General features: G+C 39.7%; 1 protein-coding gene and 1 long non-coding RNA gene across 4 annotated transcripts in view; one reads left to right on the forward strand and one right to left on the reverse strand.

The window, feature by feature from the left end:
• LOC132527288 (uncharacterized) overlaps positions 1-9,432 on the forward strand; it is a 52,600-nt gene extending 43,168 nt beyond the window's left edge. For all 3 annotated transcript variants that reach the window (XR_009542940.1, XR_009542938.1, XR_009542939.1), the window contains one exon: positions 7,608-9,432. This is a non-coding gene — a long non-coding RNA (uncharacterized LOC132527288). The remainder of the gene's footprint in view (positions 1-7,607) is intronic.
• PXT1 (peroxisomal testis enriched protein 1) overlaps positions 1-21,437 on the reverse strand; it is a 64,521-nt gene that overhangs the window by 6,796 nt on the left and 36,288 nt on the right. Inside the window, exon 2 of the mRNA XM_060162725.1 lies at positions 13,322-13,502. Coding sequence (XP_060018708.1) covers positions 13,322-13,493 — 172 coding nt within the window. The 5' untranslated portion in view covers positions 13,494-13,502. The remainder of the gene's footprint in view (positions 1-13,321; positions 13,503-21,437) is intronic.

The raw sequence follows: 21,437 nt of genomic DNA on the forward strand, positions 1-21,437 counted from the left end.
CATGAAGTTTACAGTTAAAAAGTAAATTCGTATATCCAAGTTGTTCCAAACGTACCTAAAACTTCTCCAACAATTAAGTATCAGTTTTTTAAACTTAAATTAATTAAAATTAAATAAAACTTAAAATTCAGTTCCTCAATTGCACTGGCCACATTTCAAGTGCTCTATTATTTTCCAAGTATTGAATTTTTAATATCCAGAAGGAAAAAGTATCTCACTTTATGCTGAAAAGTTGTGTGTATATATACATATCCACACAGAGTTCTGAAAATAAAATTGTAGTCTAAATGACCTAGTGGGGAATTTGGAAAAATCTCATGGTTAATCTTTTTGAAAGAATAATTCCTTCATAAAGCAAATAATAAGCCTCAGTGTATTGGAACTCTTAAAAATATTGTTGTATGTTGAGCATCCTTCAGTTGCATTTAGGAAAACTTTTAAGCAGATATGCCTCTAAGGTTTTATAAGTGCTTTTCCACTGCCAGCTATAATGTGAATATTTTCTTTTCTCAAATGATGGTCATCCTTTTATAATCTTGATTTTGTTCACTAAAACTAGAGGTCTAGGGCCTTCTGGTTCAAGACTGAGCACAAGCACTGACCTCTCCCATTTCTACTAGTCCTAGTCTTCTCCCAAGACCCCACCAAAATGAAAGTATAAAAAAGAGTAAAACCACAACAGTGAAGAGAATGGGAAGCAGGATCAAGAGCAGATGAGAGATCTGTGTACGTTTCTAGAAGGCAGAAAGCAGAGAAGACAAGATACGGACAAGTGAGCCAGACAGAGAAAGTGCCAAGAACCCACGACAGGAAACCCATTTACTCCACCAAGACCCTGAAGCTGGGAAAGGGAGACATGCCATTGACTGTAGTTCTGATGAGGATCAACTGTACCACTTGGTACCCTTGACAGCCCCAGCCCACTAGACCCATCAGATTTCAGGTAAAAAATCCAGATCACTCTTCTCTAATAGAGGAGAACAAATCTTGTGGAGAAAACTAAAACTTCTTTATGAATGTTGGTGCCTTGGGTTAAAGGTCTCCTTGTTCTGGCATTTGAGGGACCTGGGGCCAGAAAGCCAGCTGCCCTAACTCATCACCCTAAAGCTCCCCCAACTCAGAGCCCCCATCTGAGTCCCCACTCAGTGAGGAGCCCTGGAGAAGCAGTTAGGCATAGTGGTAAGATTCTGAAGCCAGATCATTTGGGTTCAAATGTAAAATCCACTACAGATAAAACTATGTAACCTGGGAAAGTTATTTAATCTCTCGATGCCTCAGTTTCTTCAACTGTAAAATGGGAATGATAATGTATTATTTTATCAATTCTAAGATTTTTTAATGCCTCCAAAACAGAATGTGTTTTATAGTCTATGGCATGTCATAGTCCAACAGCATTGTTTACCTTCTTAGCAGGAAACAAAATTATAGTACATTTTACAATTGATGGAATATTAAACTTAATGAGATACCACAGTAACTACCTTGTAGAGGTGTTATTGAGATGATTAAATGAATTAATATATTTGACTTGTGCAGGACAGCACCTGGAACATGGTGGCTACTGCTACCACCTGGGGAAACAGTCCTACTCACATAACAACAGAAAAAACCCACACCAGCTAACCGGTCAGTATTTCTTTAATATAACAAAAGATCACCAGGCAACTGAGAAGAACCACAGAATGAAAGAGAAATGCCAGATAAACAACCAAAACAGTAACACTGAAGAAAACAGATATAATTCAAGGAACAGAAGGGAATGTTTGCAAATTCTAATGTATATGTTTAGAGAGAGTTAAGAAAATATTACATTTAGGAAACAAAAGAGAATGCTATGAAAAAAGAATAAACCTACAACAAAATCTTTCAGATTTAATAATATGATTGCTAAAATTAAAAATACAACTGATGGTCTGAAAAAATAAAGTCGAGGAAATCACTCAGAAAAAAATCAGAAATTTTAAAATATGAGAGAAAAGATAGGTGATACAGAGAACCAATATGGAAAGACCAGCATCTGATTAATGGGTCACAGAGGGACTTCCCTGGTGGTCCAGTGGTTAAGAATCCGCCTTCCAATGCAGGGGACACAGGTTCAATCCCTGGTTGGGGAACTAAGATCCCACATGCCATGGGGCAGCTAAGCCCACGTGCCACAACTACTGAGCCCGTGCACTCTAGAGCCCACACGCCACAAGTACTGAGCCCGTGCGCTCTGGAGCCTGCGCACCACAACTAGAGAGAAGCCCGCATGCCACAAAAGAGCCCTTACGCCACAACTAAAGATCCCGTATGCCGCAATGAAGATCCTGTGTGCTGCAACTAAGACCCGACGCAGCCATGTAAATAAATATTAAAAAAAATAAAAAGAGAGTCACAGAAAGAGAGAAATAGAGGGGGGAAATTGTCATAAGACAACTTCCCAGAGCTAAAGGACACCAAACTTCAGATTAGAAAGTCCCACCAAAAAACAGAAAACCCCACCAAGTTCTCAGGACAACAAATGGGGAAATAAAATTCTCACCTCTAGAGCATATCGATATTTCAAAATACCAAGCATAAGGAGATGCTAAAATTCTCCAAAGAGAAACATGGATTAGTTTGATGACTGATTTCCCATCAATAATGGGTACTAGAATATAGTAGAACAATTGATGCCCTCAAGGATTTTATAAAAAATTATTTTCAACCTAGAAGTCTCTGCCTATCTAATTCTCAATAATTTGTGAGAGGTGAAGAAAGACATTTGCAGACATGCAAGGACTCAAGAAGTTGTTCTCCCATGCACAATTTCTTAGGAAGCCTCTTGAGAAAGTTTTCCAGTAAAGCAGAGTATGACTAAACCAAGAAAAAGAAGATTTAGCAAAAGGTGGATCCAACGGTGTACCATACCTAGAGAGTGATGAGATTAGAGCAAAAGAACGGCTCTAAAAGGGAAGTCCCTGAGGAAAGGGAGATTTGGTAGAAGAGATAGCATGGTTGAAAATTTGGGGAAACTTGAAGATATCATAACTACAAATCATGTGAGGAGGGGCAGAGAGGCAATGAGAAAGTCCAGAAAACAATAAAAGGTCGTACAGGAAGTTTATGGTCCAAAGTGAAGTCAATTAAAATGTGGCTTAGTTTAAACTGAAGGAATTGTTTTATAGTTTCTTCCAAAAGGTATTCCTCTCTGTTAAACTTTACAGTACTTTACCTGCATCACTAGTGATGAAATAAAATTCGTATTTTATGGCAGACAAGAAAAATTTAAACATAAAACTTTTCTTTGCCTGTTTCGGCCTCCTCCTTCCCTTCTAGTGTGTATTGTGAATCTGCAGTAACCAGACCTCCCTAGGAGATAACCTTCCTTGTTACTCTTATAAGGGGCCACCATAACCCATGACCCACTACTTGTAGATCTGGGTTATGTAAATTGTCAACAATATGTCATTTAATGTACAGCCTCCTGTCTCAAAAACTTATATAACTGTGCTTTGACCTTTAACAGGCAGAACAGTTCTCAGAGCTTTCTGAGAGGCTGTTCCCGGGTTATAATCCTCAATTTGGCTCAAATAAAAATTTCCATTTCTTTCTTAGATCGACCAATTAATTTTTTTTTCAACACTAGGCATAATTTTAAGCAATCACAGCTTTAATCCCCTATTTCATTACTGGGAGGTGATTATTCTCAGGGAAAGTCATTTAAGTACATATGGACTCTATTGCTGGTAGTGACCACTCCTGAATCCCAGAGCGTTAAGAGAGTATGAAGAGTATTTGCACAACCTTTTTTTGTTTTTCTTGTTTCTTGAGGTAGGCTTGTATTGCTATAAACTTCCCTCTTAGAACTGCTTTTGCTGCATCCCCATAGTTTTTGGATCATCATGTTTTCATTTTCATTTGTCTCTAGGTATTTTTTGATTTCCTCTTTGATTTCTTCAGTGATCTCTTGCTTATTTAGTAACATATTGTTTAGTCTCCATGTGTTTGTGTTTTTAACGTTTTTGTCCCTGTAACTGATTTCTAATTTCATAGTGTTGTGGTCAGAAAAGATGCTTGATATGATTTCAATTTTCTTAAATTTACTGAGGCTTGATTTGTGACCCAAGATGTGATCTATCCTGGAGAATGTTCCATGCGCACTTGAGAAGAAAGTGTAATCTCCTGTTTTTGGATGGAATGTCCTATAAATATCAATTAAATCTATCTGGTCTATTGTGTCATTTAAAGCTTGTGTTTCCTTATTAATTTTCTGTCTGGATGATCTGTCCATTGGTGAAAGTGGGGTGTTGAACTCCCCTAGTATGATTGTGTTACTGTTGATTTCCTCTTTTATAGCTGTTAGCAGTTGCCTTATGTACTGAGGTGCTCCTATGTTGGGTGCATATATATTTATAATTGTTATATCTTCTCCTTGGATTGTTCCCTTGATCATTATGTAGTGTCCTTCCTTGTCTCTTGTAACATTCTTTATTTTAAAGTCTATTTTATCTGATATGAGTATTGCTACTCCAGCTTTCTTTTGATTTCCATTTGCATGGAATATCTTTTTCCAACCCCTCACTTTCGGTCTGTATGTGTCCCTAGGTCTGAAGTGGGTGTCTTGTAGACAGCATATATATGGGTCTTGTTTTTGTATCCATTCAGTGAGCCTGTGTCTTTTGGTTGGAGCATTTAATCCATTCATGTTTAAGGTAATTATTGATATGTATGTTCCTATTACCATTTTCTTAATTGTTATGGGTTTGTTTTTGTAGGTCCTTTTCTTCTCTTGTGTTTCCCACTTACAGAAGTTCCTTTAGCATTTGTTGTAGAGCTGGTTTGGTGGTGAATTCTCTTAGCTTTTGCTTGTCTGTAAAGCTTTTGATTTCTCCATTGAATCTGAATGAGATCCTCGCAGGGTAGAGTAATCTTGGCTGTAGGTTCTTCCCTTTCATCACTTTAAATATGTCGTGCCACTCCCTTCTGGCTTGTAGAGTTTCTGCTGAGAAATCAGCTGTTAACCTTATGGGAGTTTCCTTGTATGTTATTTGTCATTTTTCCCTTGTTGCTTTCAATAATTTTTCTTTTTCTTTAATTTTTGCCAATTTGATTACTATGTGTCTTGGCGTGTTTCTCCTTGGGTTTATCCTGCCTGGAACTCTCTGTGCTTCCTGGACTTGGGTGGCTATTTCCTTTCCCATGTCAGGGAAGTTTTTGACTATAATCTCTTCAAATATTTTCTCAGGACCTTTCCCTCTCTCTTCTCCTTCTGGGACCCCTATAATGTGAATGTTTTTGCATTTTATGTTGTCCCAGAGGTCTCTTAGGCTGTCTTCATTTCTTTTCACTCTTTTTTCTTTATTCTGTTCCACGGCAGTGAATTCCACCATTCTGTCTTCCAGGTCACTTATCCGTTCTTCTGCCTCAGTTATTCTGCTATTGATTCCTTCTAGTGTATTTTTCGTTTCAGTTATTGTATTGTTCATCTCTGTTTGTTTGTTTTTTAATTCTCCTAGGTCTTTGTTAAACATTTCTTGCAACTTGTCAATCTTTGCCTCCATTCTTTTTCCGAGGTCCTGGATCATCTTCACTATCATTATTCTGAATTCTTTTTCTGGAAGGGTGCCTATCTCCACTTCATTTAGTTGTTTTTCTGGGGTTTTATCTTGTTCCTTCATCTGGTACATAGCCCTCTGCCTCTTCATCTTGTCTATCTTTCTGTGAATGTGGTTTTTGTTCCACAGGCTGCAGGATTGTAGTTCTTCTTTGCACAACCTTTTACCTTTGTAAAATAACAAGTGGACAAGAGGGTATTGGAAGTCTTGGCCTCTCCATATGCTGGACCATCTGCTTCCAGATTGGAAAACACATGCCTCCCTTTTTCAGAAACACACCACCTCCATGGAACTCAAGGCTTTGTCTCAAACTCAATGTGACCTCTTCTTCAAGTAAGGAAAGTGGCTTCTTTTAGGAGAGCGTGAAGCCATTAGCTAGTGCTTAAGAGTCAGTCATTTTGAACATTTTAATCTTTCAAGTATAAAATCAACAGTAATTGCCCCATCTCAAAGGACACACCCTCTCAGAATCAATTAAACATATTATAGTTGAATGTCCGATTGTTAACAGTACCTAATCTGAATAATAATTTCCAAAAAATGTGCTTACATTTAGCAGGACTACTAGTCAATCTCAGGCAGGCTCAAAGTCTCTTACCAAGGACACGCTGCTCCTTTAAAAAAGGATTACCAGTATCACCCAGGATTGAAGAACAACAAAAGGGAATTAGTCACACAATGAGAATGAAAGGAAGTTTGCACAACTGAAGCGTGAATTCGAGCTACCAGACTAGACTTGGCATCAGTAAGTGTAGACTACTCTTCCAAGAGGTGCCCTGACGAAGGAATGAGAGAGAATGGACAGTAGCTAGAGGAAGAGGTGTGTTGAAGGAATTCTCTAAGTTGGGAGTCTTGAGCAGGTTTGTAGATTGAGGAGAGGAATTAGCGCAGGAGTGATGGAAAATGGAAGGTAGAGTAGGGCAAATTGTTGAGGTGGAGTCCCAGAGGTTTAGGAGAAATGAGAATGAAAATGTGAGGAAGGATAAATTTTGAATAGGTTGGGGGGGTTCTTCCCTTCCTTTGAGATAGGATAGAAAGAGAGAAGATGTGATGCTCATGTAAGGAAGACTGCAATAAGGGCTAAGGAGATTAAGGTGTTTACCCCCAATGACGTCAGTTTTGTCCATGAAGCAGAGAACTCAACCATCTGCTGAGAAAGAGGGGAATCCTGAAGTGGCTAAAATTAGTCACCAACAGAAATGGAAAAAAAGAAAACTGACCAGAGCTAAAGACCACCATCACCCCCCCCAAAAAAGAAAGAAAAAATACGTATATATGATCTTGATGTGCATTCTCTTTCCATCTGTCAAGAGTCCTAAACTTGGATCTAAAGAAAAGAAAATTGTATCCTATCCTCACATAGGAGAAAGTCTTGACTCAGTTACTTTCTAATTTCCTGTTCTTAGATTCTCTGTGCCTCAGTTTCCTCATTTGTCAAAAGGGACTTTAAGATTATTCTTAATATTAAACAATAATGTTCATGAAGTACCTGGTATACAATAAGTCCTATGTCATATGTCTTAGCTACTACCACTGGACTTGGTGTTAGACTATATTTACATAGATACAATAACGTAAACCAAGATTGTTGGTTTTTAAATTTTAGAATCAACTGATGGAAAAAACATGGAAGAGTTGGTTGTGGCTGGAAGACAGAATGTATATGTTAAAACTCCAGCTAATAAAAATTAAAAAGTACAGTTGTGCCTTGGTATCAAGGGGCATTGTTTCCAGAACACTCTCCCCTCCCCTGGCAGATACCAAAATCTGAGGATGCTCAAGTCCTTTATATGAAGTGATGAACCTGGCTGGGTTCACAAGTAAAGAGCTCTGAGGGCAAGGGTCCCCAGAGCTCCAGGACGCTACACAGAATAGAGTGGGAGGGATGAGATGGGGGCAGGGAGAGCCAGGGTCTCAGTGCATGAATTCACCTCAGCCAAGGGTAAGCTCCTAAGGAGGTGGCTTAAATAGTAGGTGAAATATATGGCCCTTTGATCAAAATTGCAACCATATTTCCTGTCATTTCAGTTTCTACTGTTGTTTCAAGAGTATCTCACCTCAAGCCATTTTGAAATGACACCCTAACAATTAACTGACACCCCAGCAAGGATAATTTGACAATTACCTGAGAAAAGATGAAGGCACCAGTGAGGGCTGAGAGTCCATGCAAGAGGGAAGGTGCCCAGAGAGAAGAAAGGGCAACCGAGTGGGGACACCCTCCAAACGAATATCATCTACTTCAAAATGGCTTTAGGGCCAGCCCTACCTGTGCCAATCAAAAGCATAATGATTTGCAACTATTATTTTACCCGATTAATTGTTACCTGGGGAATACAAAATCTAGTATCTGCAGTAGAAAGATGGAATACAAGTTGGATAAGTTTCAGTAATGGACGTTGGGAGAAATGAAGGAGCTGTAAGGATGCCAACAAGCCTTGGGTATCCCAGTTGGGTAGGCAAAGGGGCAGAGAAGGAAAGACCTAGAGATAGGATGCAGCAAAAGATTGTGCCCAAAGCAAGAGGTGTGTTTTGCATTCCGGAACTCAACATAATAACTATTTGTATTTTGTGTATGTCTGACCAACTAAGTGGCAAAACTCTTGAGCACATGTATCTATTTCATAACTGGAACCTAGCTCAGTGCCCTACACAGATATTGTTGATTATGATTATAAAGTTGCATAAGGGGGTGGAGAGAATGGGACAGAAAAGGGTTGGAGGAAAAATGTTGGCTACTCTGTAAGTTGATCTAAGGACAGCCCTACCTTTTCCTTTGTCGTGAAGACAGCTCTCCTTTCATTTAAAGTTGCAAAATAGCAATAGTAACGCACATTCACATATTTTAAACTCTTGGTATAGAACCTTATCAAAATCCTGGAGACCCTCACACAATTGGTGGTGGAAGTGTAAATTGGTACAACCTCTGTGGGGGGCAATGTATCTATCAAATTTTACAAATGCAAATGTGCTTGAGGTTATCTATTGCAGCATTGGTTTCAATATTAAGTGTTTGGAAACAACCCAAATGTATATCAGTAGGAAACTACTTAAATAAATGATGGTGTATCCACACTAGGAATATTATGCCACTATAAATAAGAATTAGGAAGCTCTGTAAGTATTAATGCAGAGAGAGCTCCAGATCATAGTGTTAAGTGAGAAAACAAATAAAAACAGTGTGTTTAATGTGCTACCTTTGTCTAAAAAGGGAGGGGTATATAAATTTATATTCACAATTGTTCATATTCGCAAAAAGAACCTCTGGAAGAATACCCAAAAATCTAAAACAGTGGCTACCTATGATAGGAATTGAGCAGATGGGGGACAAGAATGCAGGAGAGACTTTTCACTATATGCCTTTTCTTATTCTTTAGTTTCCCAACCTTGAAAGTGTATTTTTTTTAAGAAAACACTTATATAGCACTTATAATGTGTCAGCCACTGTTGCAAGCCATTTAAACTAAGTAATGCATTACTATTATTATTAACATAAATACTTATTCACATTTTAATTTTAAAACTATCCCAGAATTGTCATCATTGTACTGAGATTATGCAGAAAAATATCTTTGTTCGTAGGAGACAATATGTGGAATTCCTTGGAGATCAAGTTAGTTATGTCTGAAACTTTATCTCAAATGGTTTAGCAAAGCAAAACATCTGTGTATGCATTCATGAGTATGTGCCTTTGTGTGTGTGTATGTGTGTGGAGAGACAGACGGAAAGCAAATGTGGCCAAAAAAATGGTAAATCCATGTGAACAGTATATGCATAACCATAGACTTATCTGTGCAACTTTTGTGTAGATTTTAAATTTTCCAAGGTCAACATTGGAGGGGAAAAGTATCTTAGAAAAGTCCTTAAAACTTAAATAAAACATTTCCATTTAGCTTCTACAGAGTCTTTGGACTGATTTTCAGTGCCCTTAGAATAATCTCAATTTATCTGTCCGTCCTCCTCACTCTTCTTCTTGAACCTTATGCTCTAACTAAACTGTATCTCCATTCGACCAAATCTTACCTGTGAAGCATATCTCAAAAATTACTTTCTCTAAGTTACCTTTTTTGAGTCTTCCAAAATAATGTAATCTCTCACCACTTCGAATATCTATAGCACTTTCAGTTCTATTGGATACATCGTAGTCTAGATTTTGTTATGATCATTGCATGTTTTCATTACGTAAAATGACAGAGATGATTATGCACATTAGATGTGTATATTAGCATACTTACCTATTGGATACACATTGTCTATAACAATAATTATGGGTTACCATTACTCCCTAAGAACTTGGAATTGAAAGAAAAAATTGTCTTCTGACAACTAAAAGGCAAGATCAATGTGTGTTTAGTGGAAATAGGTGAGATGGACAGTCATTGGAAGGGGAGAGGTTACTAGCTCTCCCTCGAACAAGCCATTCCCTCTGCCTGCAACTTGCACCCTCCTTAACCCCCTCAGGTCTCAGTCTTGGGTTACGTCTCAAGGGAAGCCTTCTCTAACCTCCCTAGTGGGTCAAAGCCCCATTACAGCATCTGGACCTCTTAGCACGTATCACATTATATTTAACATTGGTGTGTGTAATTGACTGCTATCTGCCTCCTTTACCAGACTGTCTGCTCCAGGAAGGAAGGGGCTGTTACTGTTTTTGTTCACCATTGTCACCCTAGAACCTAGCACAGTGCCTAGAATATAGTAAGCCCTAGTATTTTTTTTTTATGAATAAAAAAAGTAAATGTGTCCATCTAGAGGAGGAAAGGGAGAGGTGGTGAGCCTTAGAAGCACCAAAAAAAAAAAAAAAAAGGCAAAATGAGCATCCAGGCACTCTCAAAGGGAGAAAGAAGCTGAATAACTGGACCCTCTACTGACTTCTACAATTAATATATCCCATTTACACTAGCTATACATATGTGTATGCATACGTATACATGTGTGTGTTTATATATATTTATTTTAATTTTTTGGCCATGCCACGCGGCTTGTGGGATCTTAGTTCTCCAACCAGGGATTGAACCCGGGCCCCTTGCAGTGGCAGCACAGAGCCCTAACCACTGGACCACCAGGGAATTCCCCTATGTGTGTGTAAATATTTTTAATTCTGCCCTTTCCTATCAATACTTATTACATTTTTAGAGGTGGGCAGGACCTCTTTCCACTTTTAATCATTTTTGTTTTCCCAAGAGTGTCTAATTTATCTTAAATGATGTATCAGGATGGTTGCTCTGGACTTCCCAAAATCCTACCCACCACCTCAACTTTTCTAAGAAGTGTCTTTAATTCCCCATACAAATACTATGGGTTGTTTTTTTCCCCAAAGAGTTATGTTCATACGTGTAGTGTAGATGTCCCCAAAGTAACAGATAAATTTGGGCTTCAGTGAGTCAGTTTCCAGCCTCCCCAAAGTAACAGATAAATTTGGGCTTCAGTGAGGACAAAAGCCACTAAGGGGAGAAAGGGACCTTCTCGATCTGCTTCTTCATTAAGAGTTTTACTTTGGGCAGTACTTGCGCTATCTATCTTAAGTAACCTATCTATCTAATCTATCTCTATCATCTGTATATCTCATCCATCGTCCATCCATCCAATCAGGTTCCCAGCAGGAGAACTTCGCAGGGTCGTCTGCGCGACCTCCCACACCTGGACGGACTCCGCGCCCAGCTGCGCTGCTCAGACCCGTTCTCCGGCTGGCAAAGCGCTTGGGGCAGGGCTGGTGGTAGAAGTCACGTGGGCGGCTGTGACCAATGGGAAGCGCAGACGGCGCACGTTGGCCGTAGGCGGTCTCCCGCGCCAGAGGCTGGTTCCCTGCCTCAGAGTACAGTGAGACGGAGGGAGGCGGGGCACCCGGAATATACCGCCCGGCACCTCCGATGACCCTGGCGTTAGCGTTCTCGACGCCGGAATAACAATTCTATGTCCCTCTCACACCGCACCTCTCAGTCTGCACATCCCCCATTCCTTTAGTGATACCGTAAAATAGAAGGGGAGAAAAGCACTGCTTCCTCCTGAGCCTGTCAGGGAAGGAAATTGGGCGGGGGGGGCGGTGGTGGAGGTGGATTGTGTCTGCTACCACCTCTAATCGGGGCTTCCCTCATTCCTGTTCGGCGGTCGTTGAATGCACACTGATGATGCACCGGTCGAAAATGCCAGGCGCAATTAAGATTTTACATACATAGTAAAACGAGAGCTCTAAGCGAGAAAACAAACAGGTAGATTAGGTTGTTGGCTGTTACTCCCTAACTCGAAGGTAGTAGCATTATTAATTCTTCACCCTGCTTCTGCTTTTGAGGGGAAGCTGTAATTAGGAAAGCTTTTGGGGTAAATGTGGCAACCGCGCACAGTGCACCTCAGTTTCGTGAGGGTCCTGTGAGGCTTAAGTAGTATAGTGGGTGTGAAAACATTGGAAAGGTTTACAATAAAATACAAGCTCTAGAAGAGTGCACAACTTTATGAATATACTAAAAATCACTGAATTGTGTGCTTTAAAAGTTTGAACTTTATGGTGTATGAATTACATCTCAATTTAAAAAAGCAAAATATACGTTCTAGAAGGTATTCATAGATGACACAGTCTCAGGCTTTGAGAAATCATTGTTGACACCTGCCCAGATGAAAATTCGAAATTTTAGTCGATTGAGTTCTTTCTAGAAAATGGATACTATATTTGATATGGTGGCAAGCATCTATCAGGATGCTTGAAATTTCCACTTTCTCAGTGGCATGTAATTCTTTTAAATTGGAGAATAGTTTGAGATTAATCTTAATAATTCCTTTCAGGTATCTAGCATATTTTTAATCTAAAATCTTTTTTAAAAGTCTAAAACCTCACACATATAACCCTAACACTCTTTAATGCTTTTCAAAACATAACATTTTAATTTTCCGACATTTTGGGGCATTTAGGAATCACACCTTTATTTTATTTTATTTTGTGGTACGCGGGCCTCTCACTGTTGTGGCCTCTCCCGTTGTGGAGCACAGGCTCCGGACACGCAGGCTCAGCAGCCATGGCTCACGGGCCCAGCCGCTCTGCGACATGTGGGATCTTCCCAGACCGGGGCACGAACCCGTGTCCCCTGCATCGGCAGGCGTACTCTCAACCACTGCGCCACCAGGGAAGCCCATCACACCTTTTTGAAAAACAGAATTTCACGTTTATCCTTCCCTCATGTTCCTTCCTATACTGACAAAATCAAGAAGGAACCTAAACTGAATTTTCCCTACCTTAACAATGCAGACATTTTCAGGTCAAGTTTAAACATTAACTTTTTTTTTTTTTTTGCGGTACGCGGGCCTCTCACTGTTGTGGCCTCTCCCGTTGCGGAGCACAGGCTCCGGACGCGCAGGCTCAGCGGCCATGGCTCACGGGCCCAGCCGCTCCGCGGCATGTGGGATCTTCCCGGACCGGGGCATGAACCCATGTCCCCTGCATCGGCAGGCGGACTCTCAACCACTGCGCCACCAGGGAAGCCCTAAACATTAACTTTTATGAAAAGATAAATTTGATCTATTTCAGTCAATTTGGAATCATCTTACTTATTTGTCACATCAATGATTCAGGGCTTATAGAAACTAAGAGATTTATACCATGAAGCAAAGTCAGTTTTAGATTTTTCTATGTAAGAACTTTGATGAATAGATTTATGACTCACTACTTATAGTTAATGTTTAATTTTATATCCTCAATATCAAGAAAAATACAAGCTAAGTAGAATATTTAACTTAGTTTAATACAAATAATATCTTACCTGGGTTCCTTGACATGGCTGAAACTGGCTGCGAGCTGACAAGTCCGGTCATGTAAGCCTTCTGAAAATTGTATTTCAACCACAGTGATTTGCAACAATTTGTTACTTTGGGAGAGAGATTCAGAAGTTGTTTACGTTCACAAACAATGGCATCATGTTTTTTCTTCTTCATGTTTTTTCCCTGTTGAAAAAATATATTTTCAGAGGATTTCCCCCATTTCTCAGTATATATTTGGTATGATAGATGAATAGTGATGTTGTAACACAGGCAGCCTTTATTCCGTATATGAAAGGGTTTTGGATTTGGGTGGAAAATGGAACAGGGTGATCTCTAAGTTCTTTTTCAACTTAAGTAAACATCTTTCCATGTTGTTTGGTCTTTAGATCTGCTACACCACCCTGCAGCCTCATCTCCCAGCAGTTTTTCGTCATCTTTTTTTTTTTTTTTTCGGTACGCGGGCCTCTCACTGTTGTGCCCTCTCCCGTTGCGGAGCACAGGCTCCGGACGCGCAGGCTCAGCGGCCATGGCTCACGGGCCCAGCCGCTCCGCGGCATGTGGGATCTTCCCGAACCGGGGCACAAACCCGTGTCCCCTGCATCGGCAGGCGGACTCTCAACCACTGCGCCACCACGGAAGCCCCGTCATCTTTTTAATAGCTACATTCCGTCAAGGGAACAGTCTAAATTAGTACACATAGAAGAAAAGAGACAAATTAGAAGCCAAAAGAAAAATAGATTTAAAAAAAAATAATAAAAAACCTAGGGACTTCCCTGGTGGTGCAGTGGTTAAGAATCTGCCTGCCAATGCAGGGGACACGGGTTCGAGCCCTGGTCCAGAAAGATCCCACATGCTGCAGAGCAACTGGGCCCGTGCACCACAGCTACTGAGCCTGCTCTCTAGAGTCCGCAAGCCACAACTACTGAGCCTGTGAGCCACAACTACTGAAGCCTGTGTGCCCTAGGGCCTGCGAGCCACAACTATTGAGCCCGCATGCCACAACTACTGAAGCCTGCGTGCCTAGAGCCTATGCTTCGCAACAAGAGAAGCCACCACAATGAGAAGCCTGCGCACCACAACGAAGAGCAGCCCCTGCTCACCGCAACTAGAGAAAGGCCTGGGTGCAGCAATGAAGATCCAATGCAGCCAATAAATAAATAAATTTATTAAAAAAAAAAAAACCTAGACAGGTGGGGAAGGTTGGAGATGAAATACATTCTTCGTCCTATTTTGGTGTATCTGTGCGTGCATGAGTTTCCTCCCCAGAATGATTCTTGTATTCCCTCTTTAATCCTCCATAAACACACAGTCCATCTCTACAGACACTAATGAAGGCTACTCTGTGCTCAATCCTCCCCCTTTTTTCTAATATTGAAGCGCCAATCCAATAATTTGAAGAATTGAAGATTTTCATTGTCTATTAGTGCACTTAATTATCTTATTCTAAAGGTTGGCCACAGAGTTTCACTTGCTATTTTACCTTGTAAATCTAAGCAGTTACCAGAAAGTAAAGGAATGGATGAGAGGTCAGACCATAAAAAACAACTAAAGAGGTAGCAGGATAGGTCTTCAGGAGCCTCAGATGAGTACTATCCAATAAAAATTTGTGAACCACATACGTAATGTTAAGTTTTCTAGTGGCTACATTAAAAAAGTGAAAAGTAACAGGTAAAATTAATTTTAATAATATACTTTATTTAACCAAATGTATCCCTAAATAAATCCCAAAGTTATCATTTCAACAGGTAGTCAATATAATTATTAATGAAATATTTTATATTCTCATTAATGTAAGTCTTCAAAATCTGGTATGTATTTTATACTTGCAGCACATCTCAATTCAGACTAGCCACATTTCTGGTGCTCAGTAGCTACATTTGGCCAGTGGCTACTGTACTGGACAGTAAATGCAATAAAGCGGTATTGCAGCTTTAGAGGAAGAAGCAAGAATTGAAAAGAAATGGCTTTTAGAGAAAGACAATAAGCAGCTATCTCAGCTAGAAAAACCAAGGTAGGGGAAATCATCAAGTAAAATTCTGATTCATCATTTTTCAAATGTACCACATTTTCCAGTGTAGAATGCTATTACAAATTTTGATTATTGTAATTTGGGCCAGATTAGGAGAGAGGGAGTTGTGGGATGAAGGGTAGTGTGTGCCTGGGCATTTTTAGTGCCTTAGGCTGCCTGACATTTTAATTATACTCATCAGGTAATCTTCTAACCTTAATTTGATTTCTCAAGTAAACTTTTCAATGGGAAAAGGATATCCTCTACAGCAAATGCATCAGAACCAGATCAGCCCTGGATAAAATTATTAAATTACTAAATGGGCAAAGTTGACAATCAAGATGTAGTTTCGGGGCAAGAGTCTTACTTGAAAGAGCTTGCTGACAGCCTTACCCATCAGCACATTGTGAAACTGTCATTTTGTACTGGGTGTTCACATGACATTGCTAGATAACTGAGAATAAAATATATAACCATGGTCTTTTTTTTTATTAATTAATTTATTTTTAAATTTTGGCTGTGTTGGGTCTTCGTTGCTGTGCGCGGGCTTTCTCTAGTTGCAGCAAGTGAAGGCTACTCTTCGTTGCAGTGCGCGGGCTTCTCATTTCGGTGGCTTCTCTTGTTGCAGAGCACGGGGTCTAGGTGTGAAGGCTTCAGTAGTTGTGGCACGCAGGCTCAGTGGTTATGGCTTGAGGGCTGTAGAGTGCAGGCTCAGTTGTTGTGATGCACGGGCTTAGTTGCTCCGTGGCATGTGGGATCTTCCTGGACCAGGGCTCCAGCCAGTGTCCCCTGCATTGGCAGGCGGATTCTTCACCACTGCACCACCAGGGAAGTCCCTAACTGTGGTCTTTTTTTTTAGAAATTGACATTTAAAAAAATAAATTTATTTATTTTATTTACTTATTTTTGCGCTGGGTCTTCGTGGTAGCACTCGGGCTTTTCATTGCGGTGGCTTGTTGCGGAGCATGGGCTCTAGGCGGACGGGGTTCAGTAGTTGTGGCACGTGGGCTCAGTAGTTGTGGTTTGTGGGCTCTAGAGTGCAGGCTCAGTAGTTGTGGCACACGGGCTTAGTTGCTCCGCAGCATGTGGGATCTTCCCAAATCAGGGCTCGAACCTGTGTCCCCTGAATTGGCAGGTGGACTCCCAGCCACTGTGCCACCAGGGAAGTCCCTAACCATGGTCTTTTAATCTAAACAATCGAGAATGTTGGACTTTATTTTCCCCAAATAGGTTTGTATTTTAATACAATTATTACCAAACAGTTCTACAGGATGTTATGAGATATTTATTGAAAAATAATCAATGCTAATTATACAGCCATCTTTCAGTATCCATGGAGGATTGATTCCAGGATCCCCCTTGGATATCAAATCCACAGATGCTCAAGTACCTTATATAACATGGCACAGTATTTACATATAACCTATGCACATCCTCCCATATACTTTAAATCATCTCTAGACTACTTATAATACCTAATACAATGTAAATGCCATGTAAATAGTTATAAATATAATGTAAATGCTATGTAAATAGTTGACAGTCCACAGCAAATTCAAAGTGTTGCTTGTTGAAACTTTCTGGAATTTTTTTTTCCCGAATATTTTCCATCTACAATTGGTTGAATCCAAGGATGCAGAACCAGTGGATACAGAGAGCCAACTATATTTTTCATTTAAAATTTATTTTTAAATATATCTAAGAAAAACACTATGCTCTTTTATATAGTTGTTAGTATAACTGCCTTTAGAAAATGCTGTGCCTACCTGAAAACTTTAGGAAATCCCAGGATTCTCGAAAGCATAATAATGGGAGACACATGGAAGCCTAAGCAATCATTGAGCTGATATATGTTGTCTATTTAATAATCATTGGTTTATGTTATTAGGTATCTTATTTCAAAATATATTTATGATATTTTTCACTTAATAAAGTTGTTTTATCTACTTTGTTTGGAGGTTGTTCTAATATAACGTTTTAAATATATGTGAGTGAAGTTTTTATCATTTCTTGCAGCAACTAATTCATCTATGGATTCATATTTTGCTGTCTATGTGTGGTAAGCTGAATAATGTTTCCCCCAAAGATGCCCACATCCTAATTCCCAGAACCTGCGAATATTTTCCTTTACGTGGCAAAATGGACTTAGCATATGTGGTTAAATTAAGGCTGTTGAGAAGCAGAGATTATCCTGGGTTATCTGGGCCTGGCCTAGTCATATAGGTCTTTATAAGAGGGAGGCAGGAGAGTCAGAGTCAGAGAATGAGATGGAAGCAGAGGTCAGAGTAATCTGAGAAAGGGTCTATCATCAATTCTCGGCCTTTTGGCTAAGATCAAGTGTAGAAAGGGTCTATGAGCCAAGGAATGCAGGCAGCCTCTAGAAGCTAAAAAAGGCATGGAAACTGATTCTCTCCTAAAGCCTCCAGAAGGAATGCAGCCCTGCCAACTCATTTTAGACTTTCAACCTCCAGAACCATAAGATAATAAATTTGTGTTATTTTAGGCCACTCAGTCTATGGTAATTTGAAACAGAAGGAATAGAAAACTTATAAAATATGTTATTTGAGCACAATATTGTATTATTGCCAGTACATGATAATTTAAAAAGTGTTCATTATAAAATAAATTTGCAAGATGGACAAGAGCCCATATTATAGTGTTTTCATATCAATAATTAGACAATTATAATAACTAGGATTGTTGAACTCTAAATAACTACTTATTGGTGGCAGCAATACATTAATTATTAAATTATTTAATTTATTTAACATTAATTTATAAATTAAGCTACAAATCTTTATAGCGAGCAATGTATGTTATCAACAATGAAAAACATATATGGACCCCCTACTGAATACCAGGCATTACCCTAGAAGCTAGCAGTTAACAGGACAGAAATGGTGCCTTGCCTTGTGGAGGTGACAGTCTAGCAGAGGAGATAGGCATATATACTAATTAGAGTCATGGCAGGTATTATGAGAATCTACCATGGGTAGTGTACCTAACCTAGTCTGGGTGGTCAGGAAGGATTTATCTATGAATGATGTTTAAACAGGGACCTAAAAGATGACTTGGAATTGGCCAGGAGGGAAGATGAGGGAGGGGAAAAGGTCTCAGAAAGCTGGGATGTAAAAGCCCAGCAGCAGTAAAGAATTCAAGGCATTTGAAGAACTAAAAATAAAAACAGTGAAGGCTTTTCAATTCAGGGTAGTTGAGATCTTCCCCACACCAATTCCCTCAAAAATAAAAAGGAGGGAAATAAACCCAGAAACACAAATTTCATCTTTATTGAACTGGTAATCATCCCAAACTACAATGCATGAAAATGGAAAATGGATGGAGGGTGATAAAGGACTTAGCAGACCCAAGCAAGTTCACGTCTAAGTGGTGGGGAAGACAAAACCAAGGAGAAGCAAGGCAGGTCACCAGAAGGGACCCTGGAAAGACTCAGGAATTGGAAGCAGGTAAGACACAGGAGGAAATTAGAGGAGCGGAGATGGAAGGAGTGTAGTGTTGAAAAGAGAGATTTGTTTGAAAATGTGTTTAAGAAGTGGTCAGATCCCCAGGTCCCGACTCCACCTGATATAATCAGGCTACTACTTTTACCTGCATGTGAAACAAGAAATGCCACCTCTGGAGAAAGTAAGTCTGAGGAGTTCTAGATGTGGGGACATCGGCATACATCAGAGTGGGAGTGAGATGTCTTACTGAATAGAGAGGAATTAAGTCTGAATCTGAAAATGAGACACCCAGGCCTCTTCTCTTGCTCACATACAGAACTTCACAGCCAAGTTCTACTCTCAAGCAGAAAATAAAGTGTGCTTCTCAGGAAAAATTAACCATGCCAGAGAAAAGAGCCCTGACATTTAGGGGACCCATAGGAAAAGCCTGCAGTGAATCCCTTCAATTGAGAAAACTCAAACACACACTCGGGGCATCCAATCAGCTTTTAGGACTTTACTCTTAAAATATAAGTGGACAAAAATCATCAGATACTTCAACATAAAAAAATTTAAAACCTTCAACATGTGAGAATCAGGGGGGAGAGGAATCACAGGAAATAGAGACAATGCAAGGAGCATAAAAATACTTCAAAGAAAGCATAGTATCAGAAAAATATATCCATGGAACAAGAACAGGATGCTAAAAGAAGAAATAACCTAAGAGCAAGAAAGAGCAACTGGAAATAAAAATACTGTAATAAATAAAATTCAGTAAAAATTTATATACTGAAAGATAAAGACAAAGAAATCCTCAAAGTAGAATGGCCTTGGAAATTGTTACAGGTCTGAAGGAATCATGAGAACATTTTGCAAGCTAACTGATCTCTGTTTTACAATTGGTATTATAGGGAGATAAAATGGTGGGCAGATGGGGAGCACTACCATAGATTAAAAGAGACTAAAGAAATAAAACAACCAAATGCGATATGTGAACTTTGGATCCTGGTTTAAAAAAAAAAAAATGGCTATAAAAAAGTGTTCTAAGGTCCTTGCATTGTCCAAGGAGAGGTAAAAATATAAATTTAAATTTGTTATACTTAGAGAGTTATACTTTTTATATGATATAAAATTAGATATATGTGATTATTGGCCTCATTTCTTTACCCTGCATCCACATCTCTGCCATGGCTTCATGAGACTGGGGCAGGAGTGACAGTGTGCTAGTTTTAAACCTAGGCCCGAAGAAGCCTGATGTGTTTCTGCTTGCCCTTTCGCACCTCTGCCTTCTCCATGGGAAGAGTTTTCCCTGGGTAACTGCTGCCCTTCAGACTGAGCATCAGAAAGAGTGCAAAACAAAAGACTGCAAAACATCAACAGGCTAGAATTAGATTCTTTTTTTACCCTGCCTTTCTCCCAGAGAAAGAGAATTAGCGCTTCTTTATTCCACTCCCTATTTTCCAAATTTACTAAAGGAGCATAAATTAGTATCATTCTCAGAAAGAAAAAAGTTACTAAAGAAATGAAATCATGAATTCTTTTTGCAGAGTAATGCATATTTGTTTCTCCCAAGAAATGAATTTATCAGAGTGCCTTGCACACAGTGGATGGGCAATAAATATTTGTAGAATGAAAAAAGGAACTCCCTTAACTCACCTCTCCTGGCTTCTGCTGCGATTCTCTTTGTTCTTAGCCTTTCTCTCCCTTCTAAGACTAGCTTCCTCCCTCTCCCACTCCCAGTTTCTCTCTCCCTTTCTGATTCTTCCTTCTCCTTCCCTACCTCTTTGTCATTCTCTCTTTTCCTTCTCCCTAACTCTAATTTTCTCCTCCTATACTTCTCTCCTTTCCTTTTTCCTTCTCCCTTTTTTCTTTTTAGTTTGATATTGCCTCCCCCTTTCCTTTTTCTCTCCTTTCCCCTTCTCCTTAATTGGGATTTCTCCTTCTTAGCTAGACATAATAAATAGTTATTTATTATGTTTATTGAAAGTGTATTATTTATAGAAATTTATCCTGTTTTTAGCATTTAAATAATTTTAAAATATAAAAATGTATCTGTACGTGTACTTAATTTTTAGGAGCTATTTTAATAACACATTAAAAACTAAATTAAGTTGCTTTTTAATTATGTGTGACTCTCCTTTGACTTTTCAGTGGTTCAGTGGCTCTGGGTAAAAGAGTTTCACCACCCTTATTTTTATTTATTTTTTTAATTCTTTTTTTTTTCCTTTTTTGGCTGCATTGGGTCTTCATTGCTGTGCGCCATATTTCTCTAGTTGCGGCAAGCAGGGGCTACTCTTCATTGCGGTGTGCGGGCTTCTCACTGCGGTGGCTTCTCTCGTTGCAGAGCACAGGCTCTAGGCAGCAGGCTTCAGTAGTTGCGGCTCGTGGGCTCTAGAGTGCAGGCTCAGTAGTTGTGGCGCACGGGCTTAGTTGCTTTGTGGCGCGTGGGATCTTCCCAGACCAGGGCTCGAACCCGTGTCCCCTGCATTGGCAGGTGGATTCTTAACTACTGTGCCACCAGGGAAGCCCCAACCACCCTTATTTTATACCTTTTCAAAAAAGGAAATGTTCGGGATTTCCCTGGCAGTCCAGTGGTTAGGACTCTGCACTCTCACTGCCGAGGGTCTGGGAACAAAAATCCCGCAAGCCACGCAGAGCGGCCCCCCAAAA

The sequence above is a fragment of the Lagenorhynchus albirostris genome, chromosome 10 (assembly GCF_949774975.1).
Source record: "Lagenorhynchus albirostris chromosome 10, mLagAlb1.1, whole genome shotgun sequence".
NCBI classification, from domain to species: domain Eukaryota; kingdom Metazoa; phylum Chordata; class Mammalia; order Artiodactyla; family Delphinidae; genus Lagenorhynchus; species Lagenorhynchus albirostris.